The sequence below is a fragment of the Polypterus senegalus genome, chromosome 14 (assembly GCF_016835505.1).
Source record: "Polypterus senegalus isolate Bchr_013 chromosome 14, ASM1683550v1, whole genome shotgun sequence".
Lineage (NCBI taxonomy): Eukaryota > Metazoa > Chordata > Cladistia > Polypteriformes > Polypteridae > Polypterus > Polypterus senegalus.
The window spans coordinates 50,288,926-50,316,557 of record NC_053167.1 but is presented as its reverse complement, the minus strand read 5'-3'; the positions used below and the strand labels follow the sequence as shown (position 1 = coordinate 50,316,557).

Sequence of the window (27,632 nt, the reverse complement as noted above, 5' to 3'; positions counted from 1 at the left end):
GCCTGGAGTGGGTACCGGAGGTCTTTTGGCAGGTCATTGTCTTTGTATAATTTGTATGTTCTGTCTTGCGTTAATGTTAATTTTATGCAGATACTCTAATTTCATGACACAATCTAAGGGGGAGCCCAGGATGATGAGCGACTCTAACCTGGCCCATCAGACGTGTCTTCTGTCATGGCCTGACATCCCATTCAGCAATTATTTTCTCTATGATGGCTAATACTCCTCTCCTGTAGTGGATCAGGTAAGTTGTGAAAGTCAATATATGAAAGAGCAGATAAATCCTGGCACTACCCAACTCTGTGGGCAGAGGCAGAAATAGAAATGCTGGGTTTTATATGTGCTTGGTGTGTTTGTGTGTGTCCTGCGGTGGGTTGGCACCCTGCCCAGGATTGGTTCCTGCCTTGTGCCCTGTGTTGGCTGGGATTGGCTCCAGAAGACCCCCGTGACCCTGTATTCGGATTCAGCGGGTTAGAAAATGGATGGATGAGTTTTATATCGACAGGTCACCACCAGTAGTTAGTAAGCAAGCTCCTCCTGTTCTTTACGTAGAGACAGTACAGCCAATCGCTGAACTCTGTTTTTTATTATATTTATTTTTACTGTTTACACTATTAAGATTTCATTTTTGTTTTTGCTTTAAATGTTTGTTTTCTATAAATATAGTCCTAGGTTTGAAGTCCTTGATTGGCTTTCAGCTGATAGTAGCACTTGTGTCTCTCGAGGACTGGCAGGATGTGCACACAACAGCTTAGGCTTTAGTCCATCAAGGCTAGTGCAGACATTGACATCTTCTGACCGGTCTAGACATGTGCACTGCTCCAAATACAAGCGGTGAGGGTCTCATGGCTTGTTACGGCTTCTCCCAGTCTGCCCTCACTATGATGGGTCTGTCACTGATTTTGTTAAACAAGTAAATGTGTCAGACATCTTTCTGAGAACTTGCTGCCTGATTGGGTCCCTCATTTCGGCCACTTGACTCTTGTACTGATGGACTGCGGTTCACAACTGGGGTCCCTCCAGCACCTCTGAAAAGCAAACTGATCCAATGGCTCTTCTCAAGCATTGCTGGTAGCCCTGTGTAGAACAGACAAATAGACAGCTCAGTCACTTTTGACAGTCGGTGTACAACTTAATAGTAATGCTTCCATTACATTCTACAATTCATTTATTCACTCGCTGAATCTCAGTCATTCAACTCAAGGTTACAGGGAGGAATCCATAATGACCATGTCAATAGCAACTGTGTCTGCATGGGGTGCCAGGACATTAAGGGCAGACATTGCTCAATTTACAGTCACCCATCAACTTAACCCTAGTACATGCAAGTATGAATTTCACTCAGCTCTGAGACATGGTGCAATAATCTCCTGGTAACCCAGAGGAGCCAATCCCATGTCATCACAGGAACGATATGCAAACTCTACATAGACGGTGACTGGAGTTTGCCATTGTAAAGTACGACACAAGTGGATCACTTTAGCTATTGGATTATCTAAATGGGCTGAATCCTCCCTGTTGCTTTTTAAGGAAGCATATTCATAAGTAATTAGAGGTAAAAACTGTAAGGGAGAAAATGGAAAAGAAATGTGAATAAGGAGCGTAAAGTGGGTCTTGAGCTCTAAAGGTTAGAGGTTCATCTAATTCCTGACCTTGCTTATCCACACAGAGCAGCAGGACTAAAGCTGGCGCTCTACATGTAGATTAGGCCATGGGGGCCTTACAAAGTCATGACTTGGCACCCTCATCTTACCTCATCTTAGAAGAGATCTGGTCTTTAGTTTCAATCTAAAGATCCCTGGAGAAAGGGACCTGAAGAAACAAACATCTTCATATTGTCTCAACTGAAAGCAGTGTGCCACTTGAACTGAAGGCTGGGCTCAGCACGAATTTATAAAGCCAACACAAACCTACAGTACACACAAAAAAGCTTTGAGATTATATAGTATAGTACCCATGTTTTTATTAGTGTATGTCCCATTTTGATTTTGTGCTGCTTTGGTTTTATTTATAATTTTGACTTCCTTCTCCATATTGTGGAACCTCCGGTCACAACCGTAATTCGTTCCAAAACTCTGGTTGCAACCCGATTTGGTCGTGACCCAAAGTAATTTCCCCCATAAGATTGTATGTAAATACAATTAATCCGTTCCAGACCATACAATCTATGTAAATATTTTTTAAAGATTTTTAAGCACAAAAATAGTTAATTATACCATAGAATTCACAGTGTAACAGTAAACTAAAAGTAAAGACATTGAATAACACTGAGAAAACCTTGAACAGAGAAAACTAACATTGCAGGAGTTCATGCTACAGCCTTACGAACCACTCGCTGTAAACACTGTTTTTTTTCATGAGTTTTAAGCACACCGAAAAAAATGAACATTTGAAAAATCCATAATTTATACAAAAACTAACCATAAACTACCAAGAAAGCTGACTTTGCATGAGTCGAGTTCTGGCATGAAGGAAGTGAGGAGGAACTGGGTGGAGAGGAGATTACAGTTTTGAGGTAAAGTCTGTGTGACGATGCGGATTCGCTGCATGCTCCCATCTCACTTCCGGGAGCCCTTAAACCCGTCACCATCGGTAGTTAATGTTACCGATGAGCACGACAGTGAGGCACTTCTGTACAATGGAGCAAGGGGATGGTGCAAAAAGTGCCAAGTGCTTTAATTAAGATCAACAAAACAACAATCAAAAACAAAGTCCAAATTAAATAAAGTGCACTGCTTTCAGAATCCTTCAATAAATAAATAATTCCATAAAAACATAAGTGAAGTGGAGGTTAAAATCCAATGGAAAAAAGTCTTCATTAAATACAATGAGGTTAAAACAATGCTGGAAGCAGTCTCTTTAAAAACAAGCCTGGTGCATTGTTCCACTGCCTTTTCGGCCTTACGCGGCCAGCCGTCGTCCTCGTCACTCCAGCTCTTTGATTGCTCAACTGGAACGACTGCTTCCTTCTACCCCAACGAATGACAGTCAAACACCCCTGCTTGGGCTCACTGTCCAGCTGCCTGCCTGTGAGTACGCTCTCGCTCGCTCACACCAGTTCTTTCCACACTGCTTCCTGTTCCTCCGTCTTTCTTTTCTTTTTCCTCCCTTTAGCCGCCTTGTGCTTCTATTTATGAAGAGGAAGTGGCAGCTGTAGTGTGTCGATTATTTATTTAAAACTGGCCTCTTGACGTGAGCTGTCGACTCTCTATACCACAAAGTCCCTCTGCGCGATGCACATCTGACTGAGAACAATGTACTGTACAGGGAGAGACTGAACATGTGCGTAAATCACCGGCGTGTATGAACTGGAAGGGAAACAAAATAGAGCACAAAGAGTTCACAGCTTATGCACAGGGAGAGACTGGACATGTGCGGAAATCACCGGCGCGTACGAACTGGAAGGGAAACTGGCTTGTTCGTCACCCGAGTGTGTGGTCGTGAACAGATGCAAAAGTTTTTGGTTGTAACCCGATTTGTATGTGGTTCGTGACCTGAGGTTCCACTGTATTTAAAATATAATGTTGTTGCAGTCTTTCATCTATTCCCCATCCAAGTTTACAGTGAATTTAAGTCACTGGTATCTTCCCTAAATGTAAAATTCTGTTTATTTTCCTTCGCTATTTACCTTTACCGACTTGGAGACTCCTTGTTTTATAGGTATTTGCAATTAGCAATTCCACTGCAAGCCAGAAGATGTTGCTATATAAACCCATACACTACTGATATTTGTACTGCCAGTGAGGAATAAGCAGGAGAATAAATCACACAATTAGATCTGAAGATGTTTGGTTAGAGCCAAATAATCAGAAGGAACTGTGAAACCACAACCAAATGCAAACCAAAGTTGTGGTTGAAGAGCACTTAAGGATCTGATGCCCTTAGAAGAATTAAACACTAACACGAGCACAGTGGAAAATCTGTCTACTGAATCCAAAACCTTGGACAATGTAGACAGCGCACCACCATCTTAAATAGTGGCAACTGTTGACATCAACCAACATGACTTTCTCTTAGCACTGATCTCATCGCTAACAACAACAAATGCACAAAGTGGAGGTGCCTGTGAGAGCTAAAATGTCAGTATGGGAAAATAAAAATGCTAAATTTAAAACTTCATTAATGAAACCAAAATAGCAAAATATGTAGAGAACAACACCTAAAAATCTCAAACTGTTGAAGCATGGCAATATTCTTGCAATCCCTAACTTTTCTATAATGTCTTGATATCACGATTTGATTTTGTCGCTAATTATATGGTATTATCTTGTACTTGAATTGGGTGTTTTTGAGGTCGAGGACTCTGTTTCTTGTCATTTTTTTGCTCCAAATACGTGTTTTGTTTTTGAAACATCTCCATTTTAGGTCCTTCATAACTGCCATTTTAAGTTCCTACCCTAAAGGTCCCCTTCCCCACATTCTAGGGGCGTGGCCTCATGGGTCGTGACCTGTTCATAGTTGAGGCAATAGGATAAAAGGAGAGCTAGGGGTGTATTTGCTTATCTGATCTGTGGATACCAAAACTCCTATCGAAAAACCTTTGATGTAAATTTTCTCACGTGGTTTTTTTGGTTTTGACCTTACTTGTTGTTTTGATGGCGATTTTTGTTTCACATCTTGGTTTCAGTTTTTATTTGTGATTTCCTGGCTTCGTCACTCTTTTGTTTTTCTATGTGCATCTCCTGGTTCTGCCCAAAATGTTTACTTACCAGTTCACTTCCAGGACCCTTTTGCTCTCTTAATGCATGTAAACAACACAGTCCTTTCTTTTCAGATGTTTGAATGTATTTGACTATCACTGAGTATGTAATTCTGCTAGCACTCTTACTCATATACTCCCATGTTCTGACTTACAAAATTTTTTAAGTATTAGTAACTCTAAGAATGACACTCCATCGAGGACAGCAAGAAGAAAGAAACAGAAAACGTCAATCAGTATTTGGATTTCCTGGCACAATTTAAAGCATGCAGGATGTCAGAGGACTTCCAGGTAAATTGTCAGGTTGAGCAGTTATGTAAGACTAGGAAAGTTTAATGAAATTACATGCTAGGAAAGTTTAATGAATAAACGTACCAAGGCCTAGTATAATGCTAACAGATGTTATGCACAGTACAACTACTAAGAGTGACGGGCATGAGGCTCTCTCTTAAGGGTAGGGCATCCTATGGGTAAAATTGTGGGGTGACTGGCAATTGGTTATCACTCGAGTCTCGTGTCTGAATAGGATCTCCCTGTGTGTGTGTAACTGGAGTACTGCAGGCTGTGCAAACATCGCCCACGTGTACCTGAATGTACTAATGAATGATTGGCAGTTCAGGCGTCATTCATAGTTAGTGCTGTGTGCATAGAAACGGTGTGGGTGTGTGTGGGTGTTAGATTACAGGGGCAAAAGTAGGCCAACCTATAACAAAACTGGCAAATTGTATTAACACTGTCGACTCAGAAATCTTTAAATTCATATTAAAGCCAGCCATCTTCCAGTGGAGTGGCAGAGGCAAGCAGGCTAAAGCTAGGAAATGGAAACCCGCTATGCAGGTAGAGGGAAGGAGAGGCTGAGCCGAGCGGGCCACAAAATGGAAGGGCGCTGGAAGGATTTAAAGTAGGAAAAAGGATCAGGTATAAAGAAGATAGCTGCTGTTATAAGAGGTTTACTAACTTGTATTATTGGAAATAAGGAAGAACAGTATGAAGCAGAAATTAGAAAAGCAGTAAAGCATGACGCATTGGTGTCAGACAGATGGAAACTGCCACGTCCACCTGGTATGTGTGAACAAGTAAATCCCAGCCAATTATGAAGATGGTGTTTGGTGAATTTCACTATCTGTGTGTTAAATGAAGCCTGTGGTCCAAATGTGTGGTGTTTAGAAATGTTGAAAATTAGAATGAAATAATAATAATGCTAATTATAATACATTTTAATATAAAAAAATGCAAAATACAACAAGAAAACCCTAAACAAATATAATCTGTGATATGAACACAAATCGTAATGAGTGCATGGACAGAGAGGGTGAACTGAAGGAAGGGTCAGAATGTCAGGGTAAGTTAAATGCCTTCAAGAACAGATGAGTTTGAAGTTGTTTTTTAAAAGAGCTGGCTGATCACATTCATTTACGGAGGTCGTTCCATAGTCTGGGTGCTGGAGAACTGAAGGCCCTGTCACCTTTGGGGTACATCAAGATTGTCAGACTCGGTGGAGCATAGTAGGAGATCAGTAGTATAGTGATGGAGGTGGTCACTGATGTTGTCTGGTTGAGGCCATTTAAAGCTTTGTTGGTTATTATTAGAATTTTATATCCAGTCCTGTAAGACACAGGGAGCCAGTGATGACCGAGCAGGATGAGTGAGATGTGCTCGCTGGTGCCAGTTTGGGTAAGGACTCTGGCAGTAGAGTTTGGAACAAACTGAGATGTGATAACAATTAGAGGGGGAGTTTTAGTAGTCGATGTGATATAAAAAACATGGACAAGTTTCTCAGCATCAGAAAAGAAGAGGAATGAGGGAATGCAGGATAAGTTACAGAGTAAAAGCAGGAAAGGTTCTTAATGTGACTTATGCGTGAAGAATAAGAAAGAGAGAAATCAAAAATGACACCAAGATTTCCAGCACAAGAAGAGGTTCTGATGACATCATCACCAAGAATGATTGAAAAGGAGTTCATTTTAACTCTTTCAGGGCAGATGTCGACTTTTGTCGAAATTCAGGGGTAGAGGACGGGAATCAGCTGTAGAGTGTGACAAAACTGTTTTAGTTCGACTCTCTTTAAAGTTAGCTTCGTTGATTTAACCGAGATTTCCTGCGCATGTATGAGTAGCAAAGAGCAAACAACCCCTCAAATGGCATCGACATCTGGTGAAAGACCAAAGCAAAATACTCTGTGGACGACGTTTTGCGTTTCATATCACTGAGTCAGACACTGAGTTGTCGGATTTTGATGTAAGCGATCTGGAGATCGAAAACGAAAGTGAGAGGTCAGCGTCAGCTGATCGTGGTGCTGATCATGTCTGTGTAGCTAATGCACCTACGCACCTCAGCTGGGAGTACTGCCTACCGATGACAAGAGGTACAAACCAGACCATCACACTGCGACTGCTCCTGCTGCATGAAGACCCGCCGGCCCATCGCATATTCCTGCTGCCAGAGTCGCCGAACGGGTGCTGACACGTTTTATATTGATTTATGTGTGAAACTATTGCTTTGTGTGCTTTACAGAAAACTGGAAAAATATTCAGCCCTCAAAGAGTTAAGCTGAACTTTAGTGCCATTTAGCATGGCTTTCATTTTGTCACTGTTTAATTTTAGACAGTTATGTTTTATCCAGGATTTAATTTCACTGAATCTGAGCCAAGGCCGGATTAAGACCCCCAAAGGCCCCTGTGTGACTTAGCTCCTTACAAGACAGTCGGTCTCACTTTTAGAGGTGCAATGCATGAACACTGAGTCATTTAATGACCCAAGACTCGATCGCCTCATCGGTCATTTCGAGGTGTTGATACTCAGTCATTTCATCAAGATTTGTCCCCCTTGATCGATTCATCATTTCGGCAGATACTTCCTAGTTTCATCGAGGAGGGAGAGAAGGGTACTGGTTTATAATGGACCCTGGCCGACACAGACCCCTGGACGCACCACACCCAGAATGGTAGCTCCGTCCCTGGGCTTAGCGGAGAACATCCACCTTTTAAGTAGATCTCTGAGTGTCATCCACATAAAAATGATAACCCGATCCAAAGCTCTGAACAACGTGGTCAAGAGGAATCATGTAGGTACAGATTTGATTATCTTATTTTTAGTTTTAATAAAGGGAGTAAAAAAAAGTAGAACAATTTTGATAGATGAATAGAGAAATTCCAGTTATGATATAAAACAGAATATATATATAATATATTTTCTGTTCCTAATTGTATTATGCATGATTTCCTCATTCAGTAGTAAGTGACACAAATGAATGAATGACTAGCAGAAAACAAACCAATTATGAAATAACAGCTTCTGGCTTTAAAATTGGTTTAATATTTGACTAAAGACATTTGGTTGTCAGCTTGCTCCACAATTTAGGGAGCCTCATTACATAATTTGCTCTTCATTTATTAACTTGTGTTCTTTTTCTAGAAGCTGAAATCACCTCAAGCAAATAAGGATGGGCTAAACAAACAAGGGCACACAGTATATTAAGTCATGAAGCACTCGCTTGGTTATCCATGGGAATCAACACAAATAGCAGGAAATCCAGCGCAGGCCGGTTCAGCTCTTCTCTGATTTCATGGGCGCAGCATCAGCCTGTAGTTGTCATTTCAGTAACTGTGAGGCCTTGGCAGACCAGCATCTCCTAGTCTTCCTTTTTTAATTTGCTGATTATGCTAAACCTCTCACACGAAATCTTTAAAGAACAGAGGACCTCATGCCAATGTGGATATATAGGGGCTACGGTGGGGGTCATCCACCTAGCATGTGCATTAGGTGGACAGAAAATCATCAAACAAAAGTGCTAATACAGGGTGTGAGGCCTGGACGAAATGTGCATTGTTCTGGAATGAATGCTAGAGTGTGTTTTAAATCAAGGAGCACTTCTCAGCAAAATCCCAATCAGGCCTTTCGAGGTAGCTGGAGAGCAGGCCCTCTGAATGGGAAACTGGATTTTGCATGTTCTCCTCATGTCTCCCAGTCCAAAGACTTGCAGATTAGGCGGATTGGCGATGCTGCATTGGGCTTATGAATGGGTGGTGTGTACACGAGTGTTGCACCCTGTGCTGGACTGGTGCCCTGTCCTGGGATTGTTCCTGCTTTGCACCCTGTATTTGCTGGGATGGGCTTATGATTAAGTGGGCATAGAAAATGATATGGTATTTTCAATTGACGCTCTTAGGTTACTTCATTATTCACTATTTATGTATTGTTATTTAGTGTATTATGCATTGCTTGGGACCGCCGTCACCATTTATGTTCTAGCTGATTGCCAAGTCCGGTAGAGTGTCATTGTTGTGGCGCGTGTGTCACTATTATAAGCATTTTCTGAATTATTGTAGAATTTTGTTCACTCATTGGTCAGTGATTAATGCATTTTTGATTTGGATTTGTTAGCCTGTTTTGTCTTTTGGACCAAGTCTTTGTGTCCATTTTTCTACTTGTTTAATGATTTCAGTAAATTCTTTATAAAGATTATTTATGTGCCTTTGTCTGTTCAAGCCAAAGTTCATGCCTTGAAAGGCATTTTTGAGTATTTTGGACACTGCACTTGTAAAGCCTAATGCTCATTTTTGGCCTGAGCAGGCCTTGAAGCCTGCCTTTTTGAGTTTGGGGTTAGGCCCCTTGGGGGAGGCCTATTTTATAGTCAAACTCAGTGAATGCAGGGGCATTTAGCAAATCAAAACCACCTCAGAGGGTTTGGGCTTTGCTTGTTTTCTTTAATTTGAGTTTTAGTTGGCATATTGAGCTTTGGTATTTTGGGTTTCTTTCTCTCTTTTTCTTTTCTCTGACTTCAATACTCTCTCATCTTCTGCTTGTTCATTCTCAGAACACAGATGTTCTCCTTTTGTTGTTTAATTTGTATTTTTATGTTCTCTCTCGAACTGTTTCATCGTCTATGCTTCTGCAACTCTTAATATTTACTGTGGTTTGGAGGGGCATTATGTGAGTGTTGCATCTCTTACAATATTTTTAGAAACAACTTTTTGTTTTGAAGGCCATAAAGAACATTCACACCTTCATGGCACTGGCGACCAATTTGATCCAGCAGAATCACTGATGGACAGACAAATTAGCTCTCTTCTTTCTCTTATCTAGGATTAAATTAGACACATTTGTTTCAAAATGTCTGCTTACCTTGACTTGTTGCTCCAATCCACAGAGAGATACCAGTTTGGGTGTTTATGGCCTGATTGGAGCTTCTGGTGTGACAAGTAGAAGGAGAGTTTAACCGATCTAAAGGTGGGAAAGGCAGAAAACATATTATCTAGCAGCCCACTTATTCCAGCTTGTATTTCACAAATTAGGTGATCAAGAATAACTTTTGTTCACTAGTCACTCCATTTTACAAACGTTAACTCTGTGTTCTACCAAAGCATTATTAACAGTTTACAAGCAAGGCAGGCATTTATATAACAAATGGAAACAGAACAAGTCATTATAACTGCAAAAGAGAAATAAAGAGGACAGAATGTTCCAGTGAAAAATCAAAGTGACTCGAGGACAAAGTGTAACTGGAAAGGAGTGCCGAGTGTGTACACATACAGCACAAGAATGGGCAGCCATTAGCCATCTAAGCATCTGCAGTATGGTGCAGGCTGTTCACACAGAACTACAATCTTCTAGCATTCTCTCGTCAGTGTTCTCTGTGTTTGTGTGTGCGTTAGCATATATGCACGTGTGTGTGCGTGTGTGTGTGTATTTAAATGTATATGTTTAAGTGCAGGCGTGGATGTAAATATGACCGTTGGTGTGTTAATGTGCAGTCCCCTTCACCTTATGCACATTGTATTGTGTTGTAAATATAATTTTAAATGGATACGTTTGCCATTTTTGCCCATCAATCTACACCCAATAACCCATCACGACAAAGTGAAAACATCAGAAAGGTGTGCAAATGTATTAAAAATCAAAAACTGAAATCTCTCTTTATAGGTTTTTAGACCCTTAATTTAGTACTTTGTAGAAGCTCATTTGGCAACAATTCCAGCTTTGAGTTTCCTTGGTAAGTTCCTACTAACTTTACACATCTGGATTAGGGCAGTTTCTCCTATTTTTCCTGGCAGATCCTCTCAAGCTCCATTAGATTGGATGGGAAGCGTCTGTAAAGTTCCGGTCTCTTTGCAGTTGTTCTATGAAGTTTCTCTGGTTGGGCCACTCCAGCATTGTCTAGCTGCAGGCCACTGTCATGCAGAAAGGTGAACCATCACCTCAGTCGGATGTCACATGCACTCTGGAGCAGGTTTTCTTCGGGGACCTCTGCATTCCTTTCTGAGCAGTTTCCCTGTCTCTGTCACTGAGAAGCACCCCAGAGTATGATACTGCCACCACCATGCTTCATGAGCAATGCCTGGTCTTTGCCAGACCAAATGTGTGGAGTTCTGCTCAATTATTGTTTCCTTTAAATACCATTTGGCAAACTGCAAGTGGTCTGTCATATGCCTTTTACTCAAGAACGGCTTCCATCTGGCCACTCCACCCTAAGCACCCGTGGAGTGCTGCTGAGTCTGTCATCCTTCTGATATATTCTTCCATCTTAGTGGAGAACTTCTGAAGCGCTGTCAGAATGAACACTGTGTTCTGATCAAGGTCTTTCTTGACCGGTTACTCAATTTGGCCAAGCCACCAACTCTAAGTGGAGTCCTGGTCTATCAAGACTTTTTCCATTTCACAACTGTTGATGCCACTCTGCTCCTGGGCACACTCAAAACTTTAGAAATGGTTTTAGACCCTTACCCTAACCTATGCCTCACCACAATTTGATCATGGAGGCTTACAGAGAGATCCTTGGACATCATGGCTTGTTTTTTTTTTTCAGTGTGCATTGTGAATTGTGGAACCCCATATGGACACTGGTCAGCATTTCTCAATGACATTCAACCAGTTTGATTGGCCAAGGGTGGTACTCTAATCAAGTTCTAGAAACATCTCAATGATAATTACAGCAAACAGGATGCACAGAAATGAGTTTGGGATTTTTTAATACATTTGGAAGCCCTTCTGAAACACGTTTTCACTTTGTCATTATGGGTAGTTGAGCAAAGAGTAATGTGCAAAAACGGCAAGTTTATCCATTTAAAATGAAGGCTATAACACAATTAAGTGTGTAGAAAGTGAAGGGGTCTGAGCACTAAAATTGCTGGGGCTGCCCTTCTGTTAATTTGGCACACGTGCCATGACAGTTTATTATTGGCCTTCGTACTTTATCACTGAGACTCTGACTATTACAGTATATAACTGTATATGTGTGTTTGTCTTTCTTTACTCATCCATCCATCCATCCATTATCCAACCCGCTATATTCTAACTACAGGGTCACGGGGGTCTGCTGGAGCCAATCCCATGCATGTCTATATTTTATGTGTGTTAATGAGTGTGTTTCTGTTTGCATATTCTATAGATGTGTGTATTTGTGCATGCATGTATTTGTATGGGTGGCATGGTGGCACTTTGGGTAGCGCTGCTGCCTCCTCGCAGTTAGGAGACCTGGGTTCACTTCCTGGGTCCTCCCTGCGTGGAGTTTGCATGGTCTCCCCGTGTCTGCATGGGTTTCCTCCCACAGTCCAAAGACATGCAGGTTAGGTGTATTGGCAATTCTAAATTGTCCCCAGTGTGTGCTTGGTGTGTGTGTGTGCGCGTCCTGCTGTGGGCTGGCGCCCTGCCTTGCGCCCTGTGTTGGCTGGATTTGGCTCCAGCAGACCCCCGTGACCCTGTAGTTAGGATATAGCAGGTTGGATAATGGATGGATGGATGGATACATGTATTTGTATGAGTGTATATTTCTATGTGTGTCTGTATATTCACCTTTACATGCGTGTCAGTCTGTATAAGGGTGTTTTTAGTATATTTGTGCACACATCCATGTACAATATTCATCTGACTGCACCTACACATGCGTGTGTGTGTATTTCGGTGTTTTTATCTCCATGCCCCGAATTCGTTCACGCCACTCTAAGTGCTCCATGACTCTCCATCAGAATGAGACGAATGTCCTCTGCTAGTCACTGAGGGGCTGCTCTGTGTTTCCACGCTCTCACCATTCATTCTGACTCATGTGTTTAAGTAATTCTATCAGAACATTTCTGCTTATCTATAGATTAACTTCAGTCACAGATTACACTGTCTTATACTAAACACACAGCTCAGTGGCCTTATCTGTGAAAAACATTTGTACAATGTCAAATGACCGATGTGAGGTGACACAGAGCTACAGTGCAGCGTAGCTTACTTCTGTAAAACTGATTCCTTGCCAGCAAGCAACCAGGGGATGGAACAGTGGCCATATTGGAGAATGGCAGGTCCAAAGAAGAACTGTCCCGTCTTCAGATGCTGGAGTAAAAACAAAGTCTGCTGATAGAACCTAACCATGCATGTAAATATAAAAGTCAAAACAAACAAAAAAAAAAAAAATACAAGCACGAAAAATGAAATGGACCAACAGAACCAACATTTTCAATTGCCAGATCTGATTAATTATTCTTACTTCATAGTGCACATAAAGCTGTGGGCACAAAGGAAGCTTCACTTTCCAACAGCATTCAGCTGGACCATTTGTGCAGTCCACTGCATCATGAGCTACATGCCCTGCTTTCCTAGTATCTAACGTACGTCACATCACAATGACTTACCGATATTAATGACCTCAGCTTTAAAATTTGAAGACTCCTTTCTCAGAAATCCAAGAGTGGATATTGATAGGTGGACAACTCCTGACTTTCATGAAAACGGTCTACAGAAGTGACTTGGACTGCTGGTTAAGCTACACACCTTTGACTAACGGTCAAGCAGGGCTGTTCACGTGAGACTCCAGGGGGCTCCAGAAGCTCAAGTGAGCTCAACATGATGTGTTACCACCCAACGGCTAAACTGCAGGGCCACACTCAACTGCATGGAGATTCTTTGCTTTACATAAAGAGGGGCCTTCAAATGAGTCTTTGGTGGTTCACTGATCATTTAAATATGTTTGGGGGGAACTGATATAAAAGAGATGGAAAGACATTGTGCATGAGTTCATTCATCTTGCAACAATTCTTAAACATTTCAGCAATCAACATATACACAATATGGATTAAAAAACGTGTTTTAGAGAAGTAATGACACATTCAGAATAACAGAAGATTCTACATTGAAAACTATTATAATAAAGGTTTACAAACTTTAATGATAGCTAGATAGATTGATAGATAGATAGATGGATGCCAGCCCTGACTGGGGTGCTGTTCCATCACAGCATACATTAACACACATTTACTTAGTCTAACATGAACATTTTCTTCAGCAGCTGAATAAAATCTGACACAAATACAAGGAGGATATGTCAACCCGAATACGACAATGACTGAACACTTTCCTTTACAGGGGAAAAATAAATCAGAAGGAAAAAGTGACCATGTCAGAGAAAATGGAAATAGAACAGAAGCACATTAACAGAAGAAGAGCCTACCTCAGAAATGATGTTCTGTTTAAATGAAACCTGGTGAAGGAGTACGATTTGACCATCTGCTTTTCTTTCCAGTGTGGGAAAACCACAGAATCCCTTATGGATGTCAGGAAAGTCAGAGCGGGGCTCTCATCAGCAGAGAAGGACACTGTTGTTCTACTTCCTTTTTTCCGATTGGCTAATGAATCTTCATTCTCCCTTACCCCATCCCCTCCCCCGCCGTTCTGCTGCATATAATCTTGAGAAAGCAGCGAGACGGAGGCTTCTATTTAAGGTGACCACACTTCCATTTTCATAGATATATCATATATGAGGCAGCTTTCACATCAGCATTGCTGCAAAAGCAGACAATGGTAAGCAAGACAAAAATGGCTGGATAACATTCACTAATTCTGAAGTAATCTGGACATAACAGCAGCCATATTACTGCCTTTCATCCTTCTCTGCTACCCTCCTTGGTTTGTGTAAAGACTAGACTCCTCTGACACGGCACTCCTGCACTCTCCTTCATGTCATTTTAAACACAGTCTACAATACGGTACTTTAATCATCAGAAGTGTGCAGAATAACAATTTTTTTATTTGGCCTCTCAGTGGCTGCAGTTGTACCTGACAGCAATAAATTCAAATTTATACTTTTGGCATTTTTTCACACACAAATTACAATTCATTATCTAGGAAGTAAACCTTTAAAGTAAAAGGTCCCTTTGTGCTTGAACATTTACAATACTATGCTTGAGGGGAACCTTTTACTTTAAAAAAAGATTAAAGGTTACTAAAATGTCTTACAAATATATGAAAGATACTATATGATAGATGATAGATATGAAAGGCACTATATAATAACAACAACAACACTATATATATATATATAGCACATTTTCATACAAACGATGTAACTCAAAGTGCTTTACAGGATGAAGAAAGGGAAAAAAGACAAAATGTAAAAAATAAAATTAGGCAATACTAATTAACATAGAATAAAAGTAAGGTCCGATGGCCAGGAGGACAGAAAAAAAAAAAAACTCTAGACGGCTGGAGAGAAAAAAATCTGCAGGGGTTCTGAGGCCACAAGACCACCCAGCAACCTCCAGGCATTCTATCTAACATAAATGATCTCAGTCAGTCCTCATTGTATTCAGGGTTCACGTGGAAGAACTTGATGGACTTCTGGCCTTTAATCCATCAATGTATGGAAAGCACAGTGATAGATAGATAAGAAAGTCATTATACGACAGATAAATAGATAGATAGACATAAAAGGCACTATATAATAGATAGATGGATGGACAGATGTGAAAGGCACTATATAATAGATGGATAGATAGACAGATAGACATGAAAGGCGCTATGTAAGATAGATAGATAGATAGATAGATAGATAGATAGATAGATAGATAGACGGTGAGGAGCCAACCTTGAAGAAGGTGCTTTTTCATCACAGGGCACCTTCACTCACATGTAGCCATTTTAAAGATGCCACTTATCCTGACAGAGGACATGTTGTTGTCCATTTCAATAACAAGCGCATCTAAACACACTGAGTTAGTGAAGTGGACAATGGCCGCTCATTTCCTTTAAGTCTTATTCCTCTCATGCTTCACACTGCACTGGTGTCACCACTGCTGCTGGATTCAAAGGTGTTTCAGTTTATTTATAATGCTAGCCCAGCAATGAGCTGAAGTTGGGTGTCTACAGACTTGCGTTTTTTCCAGGTGAGGTGGTGGCAGTGTTCATGTTCTTCCTTTTTATTTTTTGTGTTTGTGTGATCATGTTGGGAGTATCGTCCCTGTTTCTTTTCTTTACTTTTGTCTTTCATTTTCTTCTGCATTTATGCCACGTGGTTGCTGTGATGTTGCTGTTGATTGTATTCTGTCGCCCGTCCAGTCTTAAGTCATCACTTGCAGACACACAGAGTGGTGCCGTTTTCAGTTTTTCTTTCCACTCGCTTATACACTCATTGGCTCTGTTCTGTTAGAGATGACTTTGTTATTCCAGCAATTCTTTGTTAGAAGGTTTCTTTTCAATGAGGAATGACTGAGATTGAGAAATGCAGCATTACACAACTGGAGGGTCACCAACATGAGTTCTTTGGCAGTAAACCTCATGGTATTGATGTCAAAATGAACCAAGCAAAGGTCAGAATTTCTCAGAAACTAAAGGGAACAGTCTGTTCATTGCCCACCTGGGTGATGCTCAGTACTTGGCCGGTTGTTTCCTGAAATCACATGACACACAAGAACAAACATTTCTAAACATAGTCCTCTCCGGCACAATGACGTCTTTGTTGGCTAATTATAAAAGATAGACTTTGGTCAAGAGTTAGCTACAGGTTGGATGAAAGACTGATGTTGTCTCTGTTCATGAGTGACATCACACACTCAGGTACAGCACGTTTAAAACAGGCTTTGCCTCCTTGAATCCTGCCCTTTAAGGTCAGTAAAAAGAACGCATGAAAGTAAGAAAGTGCACTCAGAACAATGGCCGTTCCATGGGTTTATTCCAATGAACACGACAGTAATGGGTGGCATTAGTGAGCACTCTTGAGGTGCTTTTCCACACACTGCTAAGGAGAGCAGTCCAGCCATGACTCCTTTCTTCTGCCTGAAGTTGTTAGATTAAGATACGGCTCCTGGGAGTCCAGAAGTACTAGAGTAAGCAGTTCAGAGAAGTCATGTGTATCACTTGCTTAGCTGGGTTTTATAACACTTACAAAGCATAATCTAACCCTGGGAATCCTTGCAGAATCCTGCCATCCTGTATTTGATATAGTGGCTCCACACACATGGATGGCTGGGATTAACACAAAGTTCATCATGCAATTTACCCAGGCCTCCTTTAGTGGATTCCTAGGAGAGGAACCAACTGAGCATGCTCAGTTTCTCTTCCTATTGTATATTCCTGTATCTGGGACAAAGGTTACTCTGCACAAAAGGCAAATCTAAACTGAGAGCAGTCCTCCCTTCACATCCTGCTGACAGTTCTCAGTGCCTGCAGTTAAATGGGTGCTCAGGCTCGTCAGAGACTCCGCTTAAGATCTGAAGGTGAAGCTCTTCCCACATGTCGGGGAGTCGCATGTTCTCAGAGCTGCAGTGCGGACATGAGATGTGACTCGATCAGGGTCACCTAGTGAGCTAGAGATGGGGTTTGGGCCCAAAGCCAATGGAATGGAGTGAAGATCTGCCAAATTAGAAAGTGGGCACTGAATTAATCTGGTTATGTTATTAAGACTCTAATTACCATCTAAACGTTTCTTCACGGTTTTCTCTTTGATGCAATGCTTTCTACAGCAAAGTGTTGTCCAACTCCGCCTTTGGTTTTTTGGTAGCCATCATTGTTTTTTTAAGTGACAGACTGTTTGGACTGAAAAAGTGACGAAGAAGGCTCTACAACACCCACAGGTAACTACAGAAGTTTGGCATGTGCACCCTCAGGTCATTTTACTCCTGCACCAATGAAAGCATCTTAACTGGCTGGATCGCTGTCTGGAACTACACTGCCCTCAACCACAAAGCTGTGCAGAGAGTAGTGTGGTCTGCCCAACAAAACCCAACAAAGATGTATATGTTAGGCAGTGTGTGAGAAAAGCCAGGAAAATTATAAATGACCCAGTCATCCAAGTCATGAACTGCTCACCTTCTGGCAGATGATACCATAGTATGAAGTCATGGACCAGCAGGCTCCAGAATGGCTTCTGCCATCAAGCTGTTAGGAGGCTGACGTCTGCACATTGACCGATAATAACCGTTACCAACACACCGTCCCATAATGCATTGCTGACCCATCATCTGCACATTCTATCGCACCACATCTTTTTTGTGTTGTTAGCCTCTTCAAACATTGCATGAGCACAAATTTAAGTATGTCCAAGTGTTTACTTGTGTAATGTGTTATCTTCTGTAATGTGAGGATTCATATTTAAATGTAACTAGGGGGCTTTCCCCCTGCTCTCTTCGCTCACCCACTCCCACCGGGGTGCACTTTGTGTCTCTACTGCTCACGTTGTGCAGGGGGGTCTGAACGCAGGCTAAGGAGATGCGGTCGGATCAGCTGCTGTCTTGCTGCTGCTGCTGGAGAGCTGCGTGTTCTGCTTGTGGCTCTACACATCGATCATTTAAAAGCCTGTACAGCAGCTGCCCTTTTGTCTCACTGCCTTGTCTCGCGGGACGTTAAAGTGTCTCTGAGAAAATCACGTATCATCTCCTTCCAAGCGTTCCAAGATTTTTTTTATAATAGAGAGATATGTATTTATTATGTGTATACTCTATTGTGTAAATATTGTTCTACTACTGTAGACTTTGCACACACGTTTTTCAGTCGTTTGTACATTCGTGTTATGTGACAATAAAAAGTGACTTGACATTGTTTTTAATTCTCTTCAAAAATAACCCCACACTTGGTGAGCACAAGATATTAGATGATTTACATCCAGAAATTACTAGAATGTTAAAAATTAAGTGGTCTTGAGGGTCCTGGTCTCAGTTTTTAAGATCCCAGATCAAAGCTTCTCTTCTCCTGTCTAAGCCAGTAGCCGTAGTAATTGTAGTAATTGTATTGTGGTGTGAAATTCTTAAGTGTATGTCCGGGATCCCCTCGAGGTTGCTGGATATCATGGCCGGCCTGTACACTGGTACTGTGAGTGCTGTACAGAGTGGAGGCAGGACCTCTGCGTTTTTCCCAGTTCATTCTGGGGTTCGTCAGGGGTGTGTTCTTGCTCCTACTCTGTTCAATGTTTGTATGGACTGGGTGTTGGGCAAGATCGTGGGGTCCAGCGGCTGTGGGGCATCTGTTGGTGAAGAAAGATTCACGGATCTTGACTTTGCTGACGATGCTGTGATCTTCGTGGAGTCAATAGAGGCTCTGATCGGGGCGCTCGAGAGACTGAATGAGGAGTCTGAGTGTCTGGACTTGCGAGTGTCCTGGATAAAAACCAAGATTCAGGCCTTTAATGACCTCTTGGGCACAGCCATCAGCAGTGTGTCTGTCTGCAAAGAGAGTGTCGACCTTACTGGCAGTGACATTCATGTCTCTGGTGACTCTTCCTATGAAGTCAGTAGATGGATTAGGAGAGCATGGGGGGTCATGAGGTCACTGGAAAGGGGTGTATGGCAGTTCCGAATATCTATGCAAAAGGACGAAGGTCCAAGTCTTTTGAGTCCTGATGCTTCCTGTCTTGCTATATGGTTGTGAGACATGGACGCTATCCAGTTACTCGAGACAAAGACTGGATTCCTTTGGTACTGTGTCTCTCTGGAATATCCTTGGGTACCGTTGGTCGAATGAACGGTTGCTGATGGAGTCCCGAATGAGGCTCATTACCTGCATTATGAGGGAGCGTCAGTTACAGCGCTACAGCCATGTGGTGCGTTTACCCGAGGGTGATCTGGCTCGTAAGATCCTCATTGTTGGGGACCTGAGTGGCTGGACCAGGCCAAGGGGTCGGCCACGTAACACCTGGCAGTGGCAGATAAAGGGTCATTTCCGGAGGGTGGGTGCCTGGGGGGTTGCAAACCGGGATCCTGAGTTGTTTCGCCATGTAGTGGGTGTGGCAATGCACTGCACCAGTGCATGCTACCCAACTTGACTTGACTTGACTTGTATGTCTGACCAGCATGCAACAAATCATCACTCTCTGGTACCATGGTAAAGAATTTAATAAACTGCACAACTTCATCTTATATTTTAGAGATGAAATGTATTTAACACCTTGTCTGTCACTGACACTACAGCTGAATTATACTGTACCCATCCATCAGTTTTAAACCTGCTTTAATCCAGTACAGGGTTATGGGGCAGCACTGGGTGCAAGGTAAGAATGAGCCTTGCACGGAGTGCCAGTAAAGCAGTTGGCAATCTGATGCCATTCTCACTCTCTCTGCTTTAGACCACACCGCCTGTTGCATTCAAGTCAGCCCCACACTTGGTCTTCAGCCTCTTTTGTGTGCTCATGTTTTTCATACCACTTATAGGTGGGCATGAGGAATTCCTGTCCTAGGGTAAGCAGGAAAGAGATGCCAGTTCTCAAAGCATTACAAGAGCAAGTGAAGAAAACAAAAGTAGTGCCAGGTAAGGTCGATATTCTAAATTGAGTAAAGAACCACAAAGGCAGCACGTGTGAACTTAATTAATGTCAGGGAGAAGACGCAATGAAAAAACGGTAACAAGAACAAAAACCTAAATGTGCTAGTAACTCTCGGTCCTCGAAGAAAAGTGGTTCATGTGCCTCTCAAGAAACATGGCACCTCAGGTCACTCTGGCAAAGTTCTTTCAAAGTTCTTCATTGTCATCAATGGGTCAGCACCTGAGTATACAGAGTCACTGGTGAAATGCTGTGCTCCTTCTCGCCCACTCAGCTCTGCCAATGAACAGCGTCTGTTGATGCCCCCTCTGCATGGTATCAAGTCTCAATCCAGACTCTTTTTCTGTGTAGTTCCTAGCTGGTGGATCGAGCTGCCTACCTGCTGACTCCTTCAACGTATTTAAAAAGCAATTGAAAACGCATCTGTCCTGTGAATATCTAATTGATTGAGAAAAAAAAACTTTTGCTGTGTGATCTTTTATATGGTTGCTTGATTTGCTGTTACATTAGGTTTTACTGCTTTATCGATTGCTAATCTATGATTGTAAGTGTATGAGTTAGTACGTCTATTCACTTGTGGCAATCAACTTTTGTTACCTGTCCTGCTACACTTGCTGAACAAACAGGCCCTAGTTAAATGTTACTCGATTATGTTACCTCATTTGTGAGTCACTTTGGGTAAAACCGTCTGCCAAGCAAATACTGGAAATGTAAATGTAAATGTAAATCACCTGTTGCTCTCCTCCTGACAGACACGCCATGTGCTCAAGCTGCTACACGGCTGCCCAATAACATTGTGGAGGAAACCCACACCTCCAGTTCTTTGGTCATCTATGACTTTCTGTTGTGCTCAGAGTGTATGACTGGCATTTGTGACAATCAGCCGGCCTATGCAATATAGCAGTGCTTGACGCTGTTATTTTCCTATCAGCCATGGCACGCGTGCCACAATAAGGACCAGAAGCCCAATTTCATGGCCAAGGAAGGCCGCACAACTAAATCACGATTTGCGCTACGTGTCACCGTATAAGCTCTCGAATTAAGGCAAGGTCAAGGTTCAAGGCCTAGTGGTTCAAAAGTTGTCGCATGACAGGCAGACAACCCTTAACATTGCATATATATATATATATGGACAGATAAATAATCACATTAAAATGACCACGTGAAAGTATAAATGATTAGAGAAAATCAAGCGATAAATAATTGCAAGGCGTCAGGATAAATACCAGGGTACATACAATGGATTGTGTCCTTGGTGTTAAGGACCTGCTGGCTTCAATGCCTACAGGAAGGAAACCAGCGGTCAGAGTGGCAAACAAAAAAATAAAGAAAAATGTAGCTACAAAAAATTAAACAACAGAGCTAGAGTTATGGGTGCAATTCTTCCAAAAATTATATTCAAGGAAAGGCTTGTCATTTTTCAAGTAGAAGTTGTTTTTTCACATTCAAACTCAAAAAATATCCATAAAATGGTGATGAGGTAATATCACAAAAAAACAACAAAAATATAAGCAATACACAAGCAAACAGTACAAGAGCATTAGTACTGCGTTCCTAACGTGGCTAAACGCAGGGCACCACACAGTCTGATGGTGACTTGATCACAAGTGGATGACTTCTTGTTGTGATTTTGATGAGTTATTATTAGCAGCTTCTGACATAAATGTTTCCATTCTTATTACGGAATGCGGCAAGAATAAATTATTTGGACTTCTGGAACATTTTTCTTGTGCATATCTCAGTACCATTTGGAAAAGGAAGAATACATAGGTTTTGAGGTAACTGATCTTGGCTCCAGAGAAGTACACCTTGACATCCATGCCTATATTGGTGAGGCATGGTGGACAAAGCAAAGATGTTAGGTGAGTTGCCACATCCGACTTATTGTGTGTCAGGATGTAGGAAAACAATGGTAGCGCTTGATATTTATTTTAATTGTGCCATATTGAGTAAACAGTTGGTGATACCACAATTTCTCCAGCTGTCTAGAATTGTTTTGTTTTTTCTGTCTTCCCCGGCCATCAGACCTCACTTTTATTCTATGTTAATTAGTATTGCCTAATTTTATTTAGTGGTAGTGAATCGCCCCCATTCAATAGGCAGCCATCCAATGCTACCCCCCGCCACCCCGTTCACCCTCAATGGCCTCCGTTCCGCCACAACCGGGTCACCGCTTGCAGCATTATCAGCAAGAACGAACGGGGCAGCCGTGTGTGGTGGGCGGACAGTGAAACCGCCCAAGGGACACTACACTCCAGCCTCCATCCAGCCACCGCTTGCAGCGTCCCCAGGCCGAAGATGATGGAGCGGCAGTTACCGAGGCGCATGTGTCGCAGCTACGGCCCGTTCGTAAGTCGTAGGTAAGTTGAGTGCCATCTGCAAAACTTCATTTGAGGATTTTAAGCCATTTCTCCCAGTAGTAGTGCCCAGTAGGGGCTGGGTGGTCTTGTGGTCTCAGAACCCCTGCAGATTTTGTTTTTTTTCTTCTCCAGCCTTCTGGGGTTTTTTTTTTCTATCCTCCTGCCCATCAGACCTACTTTTATTCTATGGTAATTAGTATTGCCTAATTTTATTTTTTATATTTTGTCTTTTTTTCCCTTTCTTCATCCTGTAAAGCACTTTGAGCTGCACCATTTGTATGACAATGTGCTATAAACAGTAAATAAATGTTGTCGTGATTGTTGTTTTTTCAGGTGATGTCTGAGACTCTGGAGCACCCCCTGGTGGTCACAATGAATTAACATTAAAGATCCATTCAGTCAACACTGTGTGGCGCCATCAACATAGAAAACAAAATGCAGGTTTTGAACAGTTTTATTATTCTATACAGTATGAGGATCTTTATATTTTGTTTTATTTTTCAGCTTCTTTGACTGTAATGTCGTGCTCATCAGGTACAACAATGGCAATAAGCAGACATGCTTTGCCCTGCTTGTTATGGGACAAGATGTTTGGACAATTGGCTCTGAAGTTTCAATCAGTATGGATGGTAGAGTCCAACATGGCGGTAGAGTCCCGGATGTTAATAACTGGCTGTGGGACATGCATGTTAATACCATCGGTCAGACACTTCCATACTAAGCTCGGAGCAAATTAACCAATGTATGTAATCGGTTGTCTCTGTGTATTCTGTAGCTGCCAGTGAAGTGCAACCTGCTAAACTATGGCCGGTGGTCTCTACAGCTGAGTACAGAAACTCTATTTGCTGTCGACTTGGCTGTTCACAATTCAGTACTGGTAATTAATCTAATATGAAATGCTCGATGCTTGTGCGTGTGTGTGTTTGTTCTTTATGTAATTCCACACCTTTGGTTCAATCTTAACATTTTGCATTTTTGTCAGGAAGAGACAACAGACTGTCTTGGAACCCAAAATGTTGACCCTGGGGGGTCCATTTCCTTTATTTGTTACGTTTTAGCCAGCATTTCTCCCCAGGCTGGGCTTTAAAGTTGTGTTTCTTGTCTGTTTTTTTTCCAATTTTGTGGCATTTATTTATATTCATGTTTCTTGTGTTTATTATGTGAATTATTCTTTGTGTGTATTGTAATTGGAAAATGCCTTGGCTATGTCCAATGTGTTTTGTGGGTGGTCCCCCAAGAGGCGGGGCCACCTGCCAATCACCACTAGGCACGGCCCCTCCCCCCTGCACACACTCAGAGGGTCTTCCACAGTTCCTGGCGGTTCGTTTTCAATGCACAGAGAGTGGAGTGTTTACTTGTGTCTTGCTGTGCCTTTTTGCTTTTTGTGTTTTCCTGGATTTTTTTTTTGAACCTGTGCTCTGTTCTTGACTTCACCTTGGGATTCTGTACTGGGACTGTGGGACTGTGTTTGTCTTCTCAGGCAATTCCTGTTGTGCTCTTAGGAGCTCCTTGGACTACAGAGCCTTTTGTTAAAATAAGATTCGGCTCGGCCTCGTTTGTAACAATTTGAGATTTCCACATTAATTCCCCCCTGGAGGGCAACTTTTGAAGGTATTTTTGGGACTTCTGTGCTTTTGGGACTCCTGAGGCATGACATGTTATTGCAGTTTTAAGAACAATGCCTTTTCCTGGATTTTGAGTGCTAAAAAAATTGATTAATTGAATTTGTCTCTGGGAGGGTAACACTTTATGAAGCACCATTTGGAGGAATTCCATTGTTCTTTCTGTCTTAAAATGACTTACTCAGGCAACGGCAGGTGCCGCTGCTAGTATCGTAAATGAAGTGGGTGGTCTTGTGCGTAAATCACTAGGCTTTCTGTCACCCCCTGTAGACTTGAGCTTTCTATCCAAGTTAAAACTTGCTTTTTTTTGTCTGCAAATCTCCTGTCTAGGTCATTGAAAATGTGTCCTCCTAGTGTTTTTGTCTAATATAAATAACAATAATACTAATTACAATAAGAATAATAATAAATACTCATTTGCTAATAATAGAAATACTCAAGTTATAAACTTGTTCTCCTGTAATATTGCTCAAATCTTCCAAAAGTCCCAACTGCACACTTCATCTCACAGTTCAACACCTGAGTCTTAAGAGTTAAAGAAAATCACCCTGTTAAGAAAATATTTTTATTTGCCTTCTGGCCTTGTGTCTGCAAGATAAGCATCTTCCTGTTACCAGCTGCAGGGCGCAGCTGCGATCTTCTCAGTCTCCGGCTGAATGCTGACCTCAGTGCAAGGTGAAGCTTTTGGCAAGCGCGCCCAGCCGAGCGACCTCAGGCATTTGTAGTTAGCAATGTAGGACAGCTGGGCACGCAGACTGCACTTCATTACAGGGCCCTGCTTCGGGTAGCATTTCTTAACAGAGGACAGATTGTGCAGCGCCACCTCACGGGCCCTCTGGGTAAAGCTATGAGAGCGAATGAAGGCTGAGAAAAACAGCAGTCATGCAGAGCAAATGTAGCCATGATCCGTCACTTCAAACAATGTCACCAAGCTATTCGATGAGAAATGCTACCCTGTGAATTAAGAGAACACACAGCCAACCGTGAGCTTGTGGGCACCTCCACAGCAGCATTAGGTGCCAAGCAGCCAGTGCTTTTGAATGGCACAGCTGCACATCCCAGCAGCACTGAGCCAATGTAGACATCTGAGAAGTGCCAGGAAACTTCAGCATCTGGGAAAAATAAACACAGAAACCATAAGACGAACAAGCTACCTCCGCCTGGACTGGGACCCGGCCTGGGGACAAAACCAAGAGGTATGAGGCAGCCTCCTTACATCATACAGTACCGGACTTATTGAATGTCAAGCATTTGCTCCTGGAATGTGTTCCTAGAAACGAGCTGGGGAGTCAAACAAGGAGGTTACTGGTCCTGAAAGTTCACGAAAGGCATTAGTGGGCCTGTACTCTGCACCCCCTCAGGGAGTTTTCAATTGGTAATCCAGGGGAAAAAGAGAGTGCCAGTGAGGCTGCCCTGCTATGTTTTTTGAGCTTCACTGGTACGTCAGCATCACACTGAGTGTATGCTGGATCAGACCTTAGAAAGGTTTAAAATCCTCTCTTTGGGAGTTTGGAGTCAGGAGGACAATGGGCGACAATAGCTTGTCTGGTGTGGAGGATGTCAAAGAGGAGGCCAGAACTAATGGAAAAACTTCAACGAGGCAGGATGGTGGATAAGGCATAGTCCCAGGCAAGGTGACAGCAAGGGTATCAAACTAGGCCAGGTGGCCATGGTATTTATTGTTATACCAAAATCAAACATCCTTCCTTCACATTTCTTAATTTCCTTGATTAACCCTTCCGTGCCTCTACTCTACTAGTTATATTTTGGACTTGTGGCTTGCTCACGAGTGCCTCTAGTTGGTCATATTTATAGAATACATCTATAGATGCTAAGAGTATTGTCCACTCAAGAACCACGGGGGCTAGAACCTCGAGCATGGTCTTAATCATAACATGCACTAGTAAAGAAAATAATGGCAACCTCCGCAACATTATCAGAGTTCATATCTTTTTTAGGGAGTGCATAGGCAAAATGATTAAGAAGCAGCGACCTCTGCTCAACATGAAGCAAATTGCAGAAGCCAATTACTTGATAGGAAGAAGAACGACAGCTCCAGCTTTCACATCCCATCAGAAACACATGTGGTGTGGCAGCCTGCTGGTTCTCGCACACTACTGGTGCTGGAACCTCGATCTTGGGAGGACCAGAGGTCCACATATTTTGCAGTAATATACAGTAAATGTTCAGACATCTGTAAGAGTTTCCAAAGCTGGTGAACTGTCTGCTACAACTCAAACAAATGAAATGATTGGCTAAATTCCTTTAATGGACCAGATGTTTGCAAGCTGCTCTGTAGGGTACATGGTGCCTGCTTAGGTTTGACTCAGCTGTCATATGTAAGGAATTCATCTCCTCATTCTTGCTCTCATACTAGAGGCATAAAAACAGGCTGCAGTTCGTGATTTATATTTGTCAGAGGTGTCTTCTACAAGTACTCTAAATAATCCGATCACATGTAGAATATGGAGGGACAAATCAGAGTCTTGTCGTCACACGACCCCGGCAACCATCACATTAAGAAGTCTGCAAAATGCGAGAAAATGGGCCGCACTCCTATTGGTTAGACATGGAGAAGTCATAGTCACCATCCTGTTTGGAGGATCAAATGAAGGAGAAAAACAGAGTGGCGCAGAAGATCAATAACATTCATGGCATCAGTGTGGTCTGTGTGTTCAATACACTCATAAACAGCCTGCTTATGAACTATTATTTTTTCCTATGTAATATTATTTTATTTGTACTTATGTTACAGTGCTTGCTTTTCCTTTTTATTGCATTGTTACCATTATTGTGCTGTAGCAGTCTGTGAGAAAGTTATCTCTTAGGCTTTGCCTTGTAAAATTCTCAGAAAGTCCATTTGAGCAAAAGTGGTGAAGCTCCCAATTAAAACTGATTGGTTTCTTGTACCAAATGAATATAACATTAAAGTTATAAAAAGTGTTATCAAACCCGGGCACTTGACAATCCCATCACCGATGAACCCTAGATAGGATGGTGCACCAGAGCTGCTGGCCTGCTAACCCTAACCCTAACCCTAACCCTAACCCTGAGACATTTGAATTGTGTTTCACCATAATTTTCCATCCTTCAAATATCTGCATGATCTGAAAGCATCTGAAGAAGACATCAGCTGGAGCATTGAGAGTGGCTCAGCTAGCAAATGGCAAGAGAGAGAAACCAGGACAGGAATGTAGCACTGGGTGATGGAGCTCCCTCAATGCTCAAAGAACTTGGGTTTGATTCTTAGCCATGTCACTGAGAGCCAGAATTTATAATTGGTTTCCTTTCACATAACAAACATGGGCAGGTTAAGTGCATATTAAGTGTGGGTGTGCCCTTTCAGAGGCTGGCATCCTGTGTAATACTACTGGCATATTCTCCAGGAAAAATGTGAATTACAAAAACAGATGAGGCTTGATGTACACTGCAAATTTATCTTTTAT

The 27,632-nt window shown here is 42.1% G+C and overlaps 1 protein-coding gene and 1 long non-coding RNA gene across 3 annotated transcripts; one reads left to right on the top strand and one right to left on the bottom strand.

Moving 5' to 3' along the window:
- Nucleotides 1-418: 418 nt before the first annotated feature.
- On the bottom strand, nucleotides 419-14,880 carry LOC120514509 (pancreatic progenitor cell differentiation and proliferation factor-like protein). 2 transcript variants are annotated; one of them, XM_039734921.1, is made up of 4 exons: nucleotides 14,130-14,880; nucleotides 12,915-13,015; nucleotides 9,824-9,922; nucleotides 419-1,077 (listed from the first exon to the last, which is right to left on the bottom strand). In XM_039734921.1, exons 2-4 carry the CDS (start codon nucleotides 12,967-12,969, stop codon nucleotides 923-925), a joined length of 309 nt encoding a protein of 102 aa, XP_039590855.1. In that variant the 5' UTR covers nucleotides 12,970-13,015; nucleotides 14,130-14,880; the 3' UTR covers nucleotides 419-922. The 2 variants fall into 2 exon arrangements, with proteins under 2 accessions (XP_039590855.1, XP_039590854.1); XM_039734920.1 differs by lacking the exon at nucleotides 12,915-13,015 and having other exon boundaries at nucleotides 14,130-14,876.
- LOC120514510 lies at nucleotides 7,105-9,160 on the top strand. Its single transcript, XR_005630476.1, has 2 exons — nucleotides 7,105-7,763; nucleotides 8,114-9,160. It is a non-coding gene; the product is annotated as an uncharacterized LOC120514510 (long non-coding RNA).
- Nucleotides 14,881-27,632: the final 12,752 nt, after the last annotated feature.

Bases quoted from the DNA above. Each gene is read 5' to 3' on its own strand.
- LOC120514509 (XM_039734920.1), bottom strand. From the start codon at position 14,359: ATGCAGCAGAACGGCGGGGGAGGGGATGGGGTAAGGGAGAATGAAGAT. The intron at 9,923-14,129 runs GTAGGCTCTTCT...TCCCACCTTTAG, and splicing joins AACAGAACATCATTTCTGAG to ATCGGTTAAACTCTCCTTCT.